Source organism: Eufriesea mexicana, unplaced genomic scaffold, assembly GCF_001483705.2.
Source record: "Eufriesea mexicana isolate 0111107269 unplaced genomic scaffold, ASM148370v2 scaffold1809, whole genome shotgun sequence".
Taxonomy (NCBI): domain Eukaryota; kingdom Metazoa; phylum Arthropoda; class Insecta; order Hymenoptera; family Apidae; genus Eufriesea; species Eufriesea mexicana.
Window position 1 is genome coordinate 35550 of NW_016909914.1, and position 13669 is coordinate 49218.

Genomic DNA, 13669 nt, shown 5'->3' on the forward strand with positions numbered 1-13669 from the left:
ATGAAATTTCTAGTGAGTCTTTATCTACATATAGTACATATTCTCTTTCGCTACATTACGTGCACCTAGATTCGTTTTTATTCTATTAATTACTATAACTTGTTATGCATATGCTATATTCGTTCACTGAAATGATTTCACGTATTAAAGTAACTTCTAATTAAAAATCAATTGTAGAAACATTATGAAATGAAAAAATTTTTGCGAATAGTTAATCGTTAATTATATCACCTTCTGATCTTAGAACCAACCAGTAGTGCGAAGTTGTAGATGAATCATCGTTATTTATTTGAGCAGCGTACATTTCTTACATTTCTGTTTTTCGATAAAAAAATAATTTTCTTTAATTTTCATATGAAGTAAATTCTCTGAAATGTTTCTAAGTTGAAATGTTTCAAGTTTTATCTGCAAATAAATTATACAGTTAATTACGACACAATTGTAAACTCAATTCAACGAACCTATTTTTTGCTTGCACCTAAACAGACCTTTACATTATTGAAAATAAATTAATAACAGACACTAATTTTCTTTTAGATTTCTTAACCAAACTTTCGTTATCACTAGCATATTCCTGGAAAATATTTGATCACGTCTAATTGACACATCGACTCTTCACTCAAGTTCATTCTTCGATCATACTCCCTTGTTCTAACTTAAACGCTTTCGAAATATACACATGCACCTGACATTGTAACTGAAATCTTTACAAATAGAAAATCGTTTTACGCCACATATAAAAAATTTTAATTTGTTTAGGTGGTACTCTCTGTCGCTGTCTTCGGCATTGCTTCAGCCGCTCTACTTCCGTCTCCACCACCGGCTATAGTCAGGCAATCGCAAGATATATTGCCTGATGGATCCTATTCTTACACCTACGAAACCGACAATGGAATTTATCGCTCTGAAAATGGAAGTGTAGTACTTACGGAAGCAAGGAGCGCACCTGTCGTTGTTACCCAAGGACAATACCAATACACATCCCCCGATGGTACTCCTATCAGCGTAACATACATTGCTGATCACAATGGATTTCAACCCCAAGGTGAACATATCCCGGCTATTTCTCCATTGATCCAAAGGGCCATCGACTACATCAGAGCGCATCCACCAAAAGTTGAAGAAAATTGATTGACATTGTTAAACAACGTCCCTACACATTGTTAAATTATGCACATTTTATTCATAATAGGTATATAGTAATAAACATTTAAAATATTATACATTGTTATGACAATGACACCACACTTTGACGTCCTTTCCTGAGAGATGAGTGTTGCTACACGCGAGTCTAACTTTGGATTAACTCTAGAAAGATTGATTCAATCGTTATCTAATAAATTTAATGATGGAGCGTCTACCAAGTCCATCCAAGTTTATCAGTTTCAGTCGAAAAAATGGGGAATATTAAAGTATTAGATGAAATTTAATTCTTACTATTAAAAAATTATAATATTAAATATTAAATCTCGTGTAATATTTTGTTTGAAGATTTAATTTTCAATATTAAAAAGTTTTAATATCGGAGTTATTTAATTTATATAAGTACATATATTTTTCAGAATAATTAATGTAAGATATTTAACTTGAATATATTTAATTAAATTTTTTATTAAATAAAATACATTTAGTAAAGGAATTGTAATATCGAAATATTAAAATACTTAAAATTTTATAAATTTACTAAAATAGCGCAATGCTTATTTGAAAATATTTGTTCTTATATTTTATGGATATTAATAATTTTAAATGTCAAATATGGAATTTTTTACATTAGATTCTTTATTAATAATTTTTAATTACGTAAAAAATGATGTTCTAGGTACAAGTTAAAAATAATTTCTCAAATTAATCAGAACTCGTATATGAAAATTTGACCTCGTATATTCTTCGCACACCATTATATGTATGTTTGATTGCATTTTACGCAATATTTGCAACTACTATAAACTCATCCTACTTTCGCTAAATTATATTTTATTTCGTTATGTATTTTATTATTTCAATATTTGACATTGCCTAAATGGAGAAACTCGAGCATACCATCCGCCCCTCCGGTCTTTCTAGTGCTATGGTAACATTGACAAGTGTAAATTGCTTACGTGAATGATAGTATCGTAAAAACTTCTGCGTAATCAGAAGGAAGAGACTGGTAGTTATAAGTTATTACGCTTGGTTAACCAGTGGTTATGTAGTGGTAGGTCGTAAAATAACTTTCTTCAATTCAAAGATGTTACGAATGAAACTGTTTTCTAACGATTACGTGTCACATTTACATACATTAGCACTGTTTTGTGTTACCTATTCAACTAGTGCTATCCACTCCATTAAATATTCATGTCGTTGTGGTAAGGGAAAAGAGAGCTCGGAGAAAGATCAACAGATACAGTAAAACTTCCTCCTTTTTCTATTGTTGTTTTCACCCTTGCATTGTCATGAGATGTTATAGTCACCCGATATTAAGAGTTTAGTAACGCATCTTAAAGGTGACCATAATTACTCAATATTGAGAGCTCACTAGTGAACCATAAAACAGATTATCATCACCGAATATTGAGAACTCACTAGTGCCTAAAGGTGATTGAAGTTACCCAATATTGAAAGCTCATTAGTGAATCATAAAGGTGACTATAGTTACCCAATTTTAAGAGCTAGCTAATGTATCACGACGATAACTATAATCATTCAACATTGGGAACTCTCTAGAAATAGGTTTTTAAATTTTTGAAGATATTCATAGTCAAAATTTTACATTAGTTTACAATTAAATGGTTATAATAGTCCCGTTTAATTTCTTTAAAATATAATATCATCAAAAGATAATGGAAGTAATACCATGTACTAACAATAATGCAAAAAAAAATGGTTAAAAAAATGCATTGTTTGTTTGCACCATAATGCAATCCTATTACTATTATTAAACCTATAATCTAAGTCTGTGTTTGTAATAACTTCTTTTGAAATATTCCACATGACATTTTATTAGCTATTAAACGATTTAAATGATTTAAAAATGTCGAATTTTATATATTCATACGTCAATATCTTTAGTACCCTCTAGTGCAGTGACAGCATATTGACAGTCCGCTCCACCTAGCGGAGAAAGTTAAGAAAGGTTATTGTAACCAAACATATTCCTAATGTTCACGAGGTCCAACAAATCTTCATCTGATGTTTTGATGAATTTTGTAACTAATATCGTGGTTTGAAATGTTTTAATACAAATTAATTATTTAAGTTAATCTCATTATCGTTCGTAAATAAATTTATTCGAATAGAGTTGTCGTATTTAAACTAACGATAAGAATTGAAAGACAAAAAAATTATATAAAAAAATAAAAAGAGATAAATATAGAATTTCTATCGAAACATCCTTAATTTTAATGTTTATATAAAAGATATTCGCACTAGTAGTTTTGCATCATGTTCGCTAAAAATTTTACAAAATATTTTCAAAAGCATTGGACAAATTGGTACGTGTTTTGTAGATTTGTAGATTGTGGAACTTTCATTCTACTACGATTAGGGTTACGTAACTTGTGCATCAACTATCTATACCGAATAGATATGTCTTTACCGTCCGTATAATAAAAGAAAGGAGAAGCAGTATTCCATAACAATAAGGGAACTTTTAATAATAAAAGTAGGAAAGAATGATGAGCATTGATCCGAGGGCGAATTATGCCGGTGTGCTCTTCTTAGCTAATCCCGCACAGCATAACTGAGAGGTCATATCACGCCTCAGCATGAGATTTGTGGTTTCTCGACCCACCCATCTTCATTCGATGAACAATACAGATAATCGATAACTCTTGGTAACGGCTTTACATTCCTTTGAAATGAATTTTGCATTCACTACTATGTGCTTTTTGCAAAGAAAAAACTACCTCCAAGAAAGAAAAGTTTATAATTCATTACATTTCGTGGAATAATAGAACGTATCGTTTTAAAATAAACCGCATGCATTTCTCGTCTATATAAAATGTACTGAAAATAATAATATATTATTTTTTATTTTCGTAATATTAATTAAACTGTAGTGTCAACAGTCAAACTACATGAAATGTAGGTTATGTAGACATTGTGTATGTAAGACATTACATAGGTTATGTAGATTTTAGAAAGAAAAGTAACTTTTCACGCATTCAGAGGGCGACGATTGTAAAATTTACTCGTTATTTTAATTCAGATAGGTTATAATATAGCAAATATAAACATTTATATATATTTCAATATCAATAATTGACAATGTTACAAATTTATAAATATTTTATATTATATATAAAAATTGGTTAGAATGTAGTGTGTGTAAACAATTGTATCAAATAATGCAAAATATTATTGATTCGTGTATTTGTTAACATAATAGTTTTTAAAGTACCAAAATGTGATTTTAAAAAATTGTTATTAAATTGTAACTCAGTTCGCTTTTTATAGTCTACTATAATATTCTAATTTAGTTTACTACTTGTTCTTTTCGCTTTTATTGCAGTAATAGAGAGACGACAGTGAAAAAGTTTGAAATCGAACTGAAAGGTACAGAGGATCGTTCTTAACCTATTATTCATAGAGCAAATGATGGCATGTATATTCATAAAGAATATGCAGAAGTATGCATAAATACCGGATGCATAGAATGCGCAATCGTTGTCAAGTTGAAGAAACGAAAGATAATCGTGAAAGCTTTTTCAAACAGCTGGAGACGAATATAGTACGCAAACACGAGGGTGAGTTTCTACAATACATTTTAATCTGCTGATGAATGTGTCATTCGAAATTACCGCGCAAACGCATGATATAAATATTCGACTATATTTGTTATAATTAATTCCAATATTACTACACAATATCGGTCCCGTTTATATTAGATATTATAACATAGTATATACAACATTAAAAATATAAAATAATATCTTACGCACTTTACATTGTAACGAACCTAAATATATGATATAAAATATATCGGGTGTTCCATTAAAATCACTGGAATATCTTCGAAAATATGATACTAAACGATGATATTAGAAAATGTTTCAAACAAAAGTCGATAAGTAGTTGAAGGAACTGTAAAATCCCCAATTTAAAAAAAAAGGAGAAGAAACGTTTGGAATAATATCAATCCTACTACTCAATGTTAATATTAAAATATCTTCTAAACCAATGATTTTTCACTGTAAGTGGCTTAGTACTATTATGTAGAGAATAACGAATTGCCTCGTTCAATTCATTAAAAAATATATGAATTTATTTAAAAGAATGAAGTTGACATTCGTATAACCTCACATCAAATCACGTATAACTTTTTCGTATCTTATTTCGTATAATAGTTTCGAAAGTTATTTTAAGTGGAATATCCTGTAAGTAAATGTTTGCATATTTTAGATTATAAACTCTTTAAATATATATGACATAAAATGTATACGTATGTCATTATTTGTACATTCTATATTATAACCTATTTGAATTGAAATAACGAGTAATTTTTTTCACTAGTGCCCTCTGGACGAAGGAAAAGTTAGTTTTCTAACGTTTCTTATGCAAAATGTCTAGGTAACCTATATTTTATGGTATATACTTTAACTGTTGACACTAAATTTACTATGTTTAAAACATTTTTATTTGGATATTTGAATATTCATATCTCCATATTATTTTTCTAAATGTTCCAAGTGTCGCCAACGGGGAACATTTACAAATAAATTTTAATGTGAATGGTATGTAATTATCATACCATTTTCAATAGAAAAAGTATTCATAAAAGAATTGGAACAGGTAGGACTCATCGAAATAAAGTAATTCTTTTATTTGGGTTGGTACCCGTATGTACATATTATGCATCACGCCCGCCGGCAAATTAAGTAACTGTACAGCTGGCATAACTGCCAGGTTATACCCAACTGCATAAGAGTTCACTCTTTGACTCAACCTTTTGTATGGGATACAAAAGATTCTTACACTTACAAACCATATACGTATACGCTGCTACACAATAATCCTTATAAAATTAATATAATTTTTTCTGTGAAATAAATTTGTAATTTTTAAAATTAATATAATCGAAGTTAATATGATATTTGAAAGTTTATAACAATATAGCGTCATTGATCCACAAAAGTAATTTTTATAAATAGCTAAAACATAAATAAAAACGTGATATTGTATCGTATTCTGAAAATATGAAAAATATTAAATAAATAATAAAATTCTTATTCGTACTTTTGATTTTCACTTTTACTCCCTAATTTAGAAAGAAGATCAGATTTTTCTATTTTAAAATCATTAGTTTGACGATTTTAATTGCGAATGCTTGATTACTGTAATTTGCTAAATCTCAGTATTTAAATAAAGTACATACTAATTTGAAGAATTATGTTTACGTTGCTTTCGATCAAGATTAATCGTAAGAATGATTCATTCATTAATTAAAATATCTTCATATAACCATCAATTAAAATATCTTTGTACTTTTCACAATGTTTTTTAACTTCTGCGAAATTGATGATCTTTTTTCTAATTGCGGATAAAATTGTTTAAACATTTTTTAAACTATTTTTACAAAAAATTTAATTTCTTCATATACAAATTCTCAATATGTTATAATTACATATATAATAACAAATCGTAGTTAAATCAATAATAAAATATGTAATGTATAAATAATATAATCATATATATTATATATTATTGATATAATATTTAATGTATAAGTGATGTAATAATATAATATAATATATTTATATTATTGGTTAGAAGTATTATTTTCAATAACAAAGAAATCGCATCATTTTCCTAAAACGATCGTCAGTTTATTAGTCAATCAAATGATTATGTATTTATTCCAGTTTAATATCTGTTTCGGTTATCGGTGATATTGCGAGATAGATTTATAACTGTTCATTGTTATCGTGCCTATGTAACTGTTTACCTCATTCGCTTTCTTCACGAACGAGGGTCAGCTCAGACACAAGATGATTCAGGTCAATCTATGATCAAAATGTTATATTATGAAATTACACCAAGAGCTACTTCATCTTTCAAATAATCTGCAATACTACGTTTAATATAACTCTTCGGCTTATTTGTGGAGACCTTATTACTATTACCGTTATATAGATTGTAAAACACGTATAATTATATCATAAGTTTTTCCTGCTCCTTTGAAAAAAAATTTGTTTTATAAAAAATTATAATTTTGAGATCAAAATTTTTGTACATATACATATTATCAACTTTCTTTACATAAAAATTATGCAATATATATAAGTTTCATATATAAATATGCACTAATTACTTTTTAAAATATTAGATTTATGTTCTAGATTTGGAAGATTTTCAATAATTTATAAATAATATACAATAATTCCCAAGTCAAATGAAATATTTACAAACTTCTGATTTATTGGTTAGTTAAAAAAAATGTTAATCTGTTTTCATTCCATAAATATCCATGTAGATGAAGAAGCAAGACAATCATATACGCAAAAGTTAACTGATAGGATTATTGATCCAAAAATTGAACAAATTATAAATAGCTGCTTTCACATTCCTCAGAATTAAAAGTGCTCTCTAGTCACATCATATGCATATGCACTGCATTCTATCATAAATCAAATATAATTTTAAATAGTATTTATGCAATATATTATTTAATCTATAGAAATAATTCAAACAGATATACAAAACGAAGAGATACAATGTTGTAATCTTATTTATATTTATATTTAAATTATTATATTTATTAGTAGTATCATGTATCGAATGTTGATCTGTGATCTCATTTCTTTGCAATCTATAACTAAGAAATGATGAAATTTATAACAATTAAAAATTTTTTTAAATGTTGTTAGTTGCAGTTACTTTAAAATTACATTCATTTTCAAATGGTAGCCAAAATTAAACGATAGAACTTAATATAACATTTTAACAATATTAAACAATAATTATCTTTGTGAAAAATGAACTTCATTCCAAATGGACATTTTCAAATGTTGCGGTTTACAACTCAGAATGATGTCAAATAATTAGGTGAATATTATTTTTATCAAAAAGTGATTTAATTAAAATAGTAAGTTAAGATAGACATAGAAATATAAAATATCTTATTTTATTTTATTGTTTTGTTATTTTAGAATAGGTTAAAATATACTAGGAATAATTAAAGCAAGATAGATATAATTACTAAACAGTGTTACATTAAGTCATAGATATATATATATAAAATATTCCTTTGAAATAAATTTTTGAAGGAAAAGACAATGTCGTTGCAACTATTTTAGATAATTTAAAATGAACAATCGTTTACTTCAGTTGCTCCACGAGTGATCCTACATTCACCATATGTATCGTACCTACGTATTTGTTCACCAGTTTCTGAGAGTCATTCGTAAAAATATGGGCTGGAAAGGAAAAAAATTCGATTTCACGTTTTAAATTTATTTTCTTGCATAGAAACAGCCCCTTTCTTCTCGTGCTTCCACTTGCAGGTCACCTTATATATCAAATACTACGATTAAGAAATTCATCTTTCATGAATACTTTGGCTCGCTATCTTCCCGAATGCAAGACCGTGAAGTGTGTAAAATCCACATGAAAGATTACACAGAAACTTAGGAAACCTATTGAAATGTAAATGTTAGTGTAATAAAGACATGATAAAGCATATAATTGCAGCTGTAGCTTCTCATTGCTTATAAGTCAGTGACAAAGTATCCGTTTACCATAGAATTCGATACACGTTAGAAGCGGATTAAGAGGGTTAAGCAATAGCTAAGATTTCAGAGCTCTGAACTTCAGATATGTGTCAAATCTTTCATATCTGCTTCTCCATTGTTTAACAGCACCGTTTATATAATGTTTGAACTGAATCGTAGCGTACTCTCGAAAAAGAGGAAAGAAAAGGATAGAGAAGGAGTATGAAAATAGTAGCATGACTCGACGAAGTTTATGAGAGTTAGGTATTTAAGTTATTAGGTTCGACATACTTTGTAAGGAATAATCGAACGTTTTACTATTCTGCAAAAATTCGTGCAAAGTAATGGATTAATTTTTCTTTATAAGTTAATATTTATAATTTCTTAGGTTCTTTTTATTAACATTAATCGATAATTGATACAAAGTCTGTTATTGTAATAAATATATTAATAACAAAGTAGTAGTTATTCTTAATAACGATGAATAATTAGTAGTTAATGTTAATCGATAATTGCTAATTATTGTTACAGCGAACAATAATAATAATTAACAGCCACTAACAATTGTATCAATTATTATAATAATTATGTATTATAATTAATATTACTGAAATTAAGAAAAGAAATTGCAGAAAAATAAGAAGTAAATCTGTTTATAACTATTTTGCAATTATTAAAAAGATCAAAATTATAATAAAACGTAGTGCTAAATAACAATGTAAATATGCTTATTTGCAATTTCATATGTAATGCCACTACTTTATGCGCACTTTATATCTACATATGTATCATTACAAGCATTTTATTACCCATTGATATTCTGAGTAGGTAATAAAAGACAGCTAATGTACACACGTGCATTTCCCCTTGTTTCACGGTACATTTAAACCAATACAGAAAGTCCTCTGCATTTAATTAATCGCTGGCTAAAAATTCTGTTAAAGTAAAAAATTGTCAAAATACAGAACGATTATCCGAGAGAGATGACAAAGGAATTTGAAGCGGCGCGTCAATGGCTTAAAATTGGTAGGAAGTTTGCAACAGGTCGAAAATAGGACGAGGGCACCGCTTTACAATGAGAACAATTTGATCTTTATAATCCCTCGTGATCGTTATATTCGAAGCTGTCCCTCAGTTTCGAACGAATTAACGTCACGATTGTCCGACTTATTCGTTACGCGAGGAGGTCCTGATAAGAGGTTAACAGTGGCCAATGTCCAGGACAGGGTAGACGATGAGAGTCGCGAGCGGGATCAGTTCTGGAAATCTCGATACATCGAAGAAATGAGAATGCGTTGGTGTTCCAGCCAGGGAGTGTCGCAAGGATCGCCGATGCTGTGCAGCGAATCGTTGCATCGTGCATCCTGCTCGTAACAGGCAGCCAGTGAAAGGAATACGCCCTGTGATGATCCGTGGCAAATCCGGCGATCTGAATCCTGTAGCGAGGTCGCCGCGGTCCGTGTCTTACGAGACATTGCAAAGTGGCCGATTTAATAACGCCTATTTGACGGCCGCGTACCATCCTGTTAGTGGATCTACTCAGGCTCCTATGCATCATGAATAATCGTTATTAGCTGAACACGCGAGGAACGAGATTACAAACGCGAGTTAGAGAGCTCGCATGCCGCTATAATTGACGTTCGGCGAACAAAAATCTTGTTAAATGTTAATGAGGGAACAATCGTCGAATGCCAGGTGAAAAAGAGTACCGTTTAACTCTGGGGATTATAGAGTTTCTCGTTTACGGTGTTACCCTCGTTTGCATCGTACAACGTGTATTTCAAATTTGTAAACTTCGTTCCTTTGTTCCTTTGTGTTTCGTTATGCTTGTGGTTATGATTGTATGTATGCTTGTGTTGTTTGTGTGTTCGTGTGTGGTGTCGAGAGAGAGATTATACGTGAGTATTAACGTGTCGTGTTAACATTAGAAGTATGAATCTGTAATGTATTTTCAAATGACATACATTTTGTTATGCGATATATAATATGACATATACACAATGTGATATTAATTAAAGTGGCACGATGAAAATAGATAGGTTTGTATAATTATTGATGATGGTTAATACTAATTTTGTCAAAATTCGTGTATTTCTTTATTCCTTTATGTATTGGTATGCTTGTGGTTGTAACTGTATGTACGTTGCATGTGTGTGTTGAGATTATATGTACATATATGTACTTATATACTTATATTAAGATTAGAGCTATTAATCGCTAATGTATATTTATATGTCATATATTTTATATAATATAATATGTAATATATTGTAATGAATAGCTGGGACATTTTTACACTGCGAATGTATACCGAATGAAAAAGAAATTGTGTAGAAAAACTGATTAATAACAAAGTACAAAACTTGTGTTAAATTAAAACAAACAGCAGAAAATGTATTAGTAAAATATATTAAAAAATGTATTAACAAAACTGTGCAAATATGAATAAAATGTATTTAAAGCAACGAGTAAGAGTGGTAAAAGTGTTTGTATTGATATAGAAATTATATCTATATATTTGTGTATTGACATTAAAAACTATTAATCTCTAATGTATATTTAAATATAGCGACATACATTTTTCGTTACATAGTATATAATATAATAATATATATTGTAATCCGCACTAATATATATAAAAATAATATGCATTGTTCAATATTAATTAAAATAAAGTATATTAAAAGGAAATACTGTTATGTTTCTATCCCATTAAAAGGTAATATTAATCGATTTATCCAAATTGCATGGTTTTAACAGATTACAAAAACACAAAGTCTGAAATCGGTTCCATTAGCTCGTTTGCTTGTTAATGTTGTATTAAACGTCTAAGCTATGTAGAGAGACAAGACGCGCGATGAGAGGTTAGGTTTTAGAGGTTATTATACGCGTCTTACAGTGTTCTAGAAACACTTAATTGATCCTGGAAATATGTTCTTCTAGTATGATATGCAGATGCTTAGTCATTGTTACCTGAGTAACATGGAATTCACAGGTGCTAAATCAGGTGTACACGTAAATAATCGTCGTTTAATCGTAGTTCCTTGACTGAAACTTTGAATAGCATTAGTATTAGAAAATCAGGCAAATAACTATGCAGCTACAGACTTTTTGTTTTTCCAGCTATTAAAAGCATATACATAGTTTCTCTTAGCAGAATTAATGTTGATTCTTATTGAGATAGAAATGTAATTATATTTACCATATTATTTCCTTCATACTATATTCATTTTTATTATCTAGATATGTGTACTTATTATACTTAGATAATTACATATTGCAAGTTAGTATATTTTGTATTAAAAAGAGATCGATGACTGTCAGCTCTATGTTTGAAATGGTAACGAAGTTAAGAAATGGGTATTTATAATTTGCTAATTGGGAATAATATTTATTTATATGCACTAATAAATTATATTTTCTACGCTGTAATTATTATAGGAATTTTTCACTATTTCATTCCAATCTTCTTTGTCCTCGTCTAATTATTTCTTCCTTTTCTTATTTAGATCGTTACTACATATTATATACGAAGTTATATCTTTTGAACGAATATATTTTTATATATTACTCAAATTTTTTATTTTAATTCTTAATTATTATTAAAATTTCAATTATTATTATTGTAATTATTATATTATTGAACTATAATTAATATTTTAATTATTAAAAATTTTATACGGCATTCGATATGGAATTGAAGTAATTTACAATCGAAGTAGAGTTTTAAGGGAAAGCGTTTAAGTATGTAAACAAAAATTTGAATCAGAGTATAATAATTACTGAAATTATAAACAACGTGTTATTAGCGTGAAAATTATTACATGCGAACATGTGTAAGATAAAAGGGAAAAGATTAATTCAATTTTCTTTCCAAAGTTGAAATGGACAGGAAGGAAAATTGTTTGTATAGAACGATAAGAAAATAAGAAAGGATCTAGAAAAATCTTGAATCGTATCATAAGATAATTACAAACTCTGAGACTGAAGAAAGCAAACTGAAATAAAAATAATTCAAATGCATAATTGGTGTACTTATATAATTAATTAAATAAATTTCTGCTAAATAAATTTATAGAATTGTACATAGTACAGTGAAATATGATATAATAAATAATTAAATGAAATATGATATAATAAATAATTAAATGAAATATGATATAATAAATAATATCAATAAACCAATATGTTGTTATATTTATAGATTTAATAAAAGTCTATGGTTACAATTGTGATGATTTTGGTAAATAAATTGGTAATATGGTTATAATGGGGATGATTTTGGTAAATTCAAAGAAGAAATATTGATTAATAATATATACATGTATAATTGACAAATAGCACAATTACGTCGTAATATTTATTCTGCACCCTATGGATGTATGTAGGCGTGCATAAAGCTCATTGTATGTTTAAATGATGTAGATATACTAGAATACCCACTTAAATTAGACAGGCAGATATAACAGAATAACCTTCTATTTATGTTTCCGTTTTGTTTAAAAATATTACATACCTAATCTATACATATCTTTTATAATACACATATATATTATATACATATTATGTTTTATAGATTATAAATATTGCAATAACATTTGTATCTTGTAACAGAATAATATATTATTATAAATAAGATGTTTCTTCGGAACTCACTGAAAATATAAACTTCAATTTTTTTCTTGCTTAAATGCCGTAGGAAGTTTAATCATTTAACCCGTAAAAAATTTTTTAAAATTCAGTAAACGATGACTACTGCGCTTTTTTAAAAATAAAATACCATATTAATTGTTTTTTATTCGGACAATTGTTATCAAACTTAATAACATTAATAACAGATTTCGTAACAGTCGAAACAGTTTTAATTCTTCATAATTAAAGACTTACGATGAACAATCCTTAGGAGAAACTTCGAGGTGACGTCAAAGGATATCAAAATAAATGTCAAATGAGTATAATATCATGTTCAATGTCCTGAT

The 13669-nt window shown here is 28.3% G+C and overlaps 1 protein-coding gene across 1 annotated transcript; it reads left to right on the top strand.

The window, feature by feature from the left end:
* On the top strand, window positions 1-1131 carry LOC108548999 (larval cuticle protein LCP-17). The gene is made up of 2 exons (XM_017902192.1): window positions 1-12; window positions 760-1131. The coding sequence occupies exons 1-2, from the start codon at window positions 1-3 to the stop codon at window positions 1129-1131; spliced, it is 384 nt and encodes a 127-aa protein (XP_017757681.1).
* The last annotated feature ends 12538 nt before the right edge of the window (window positions 1132-13669 follow it).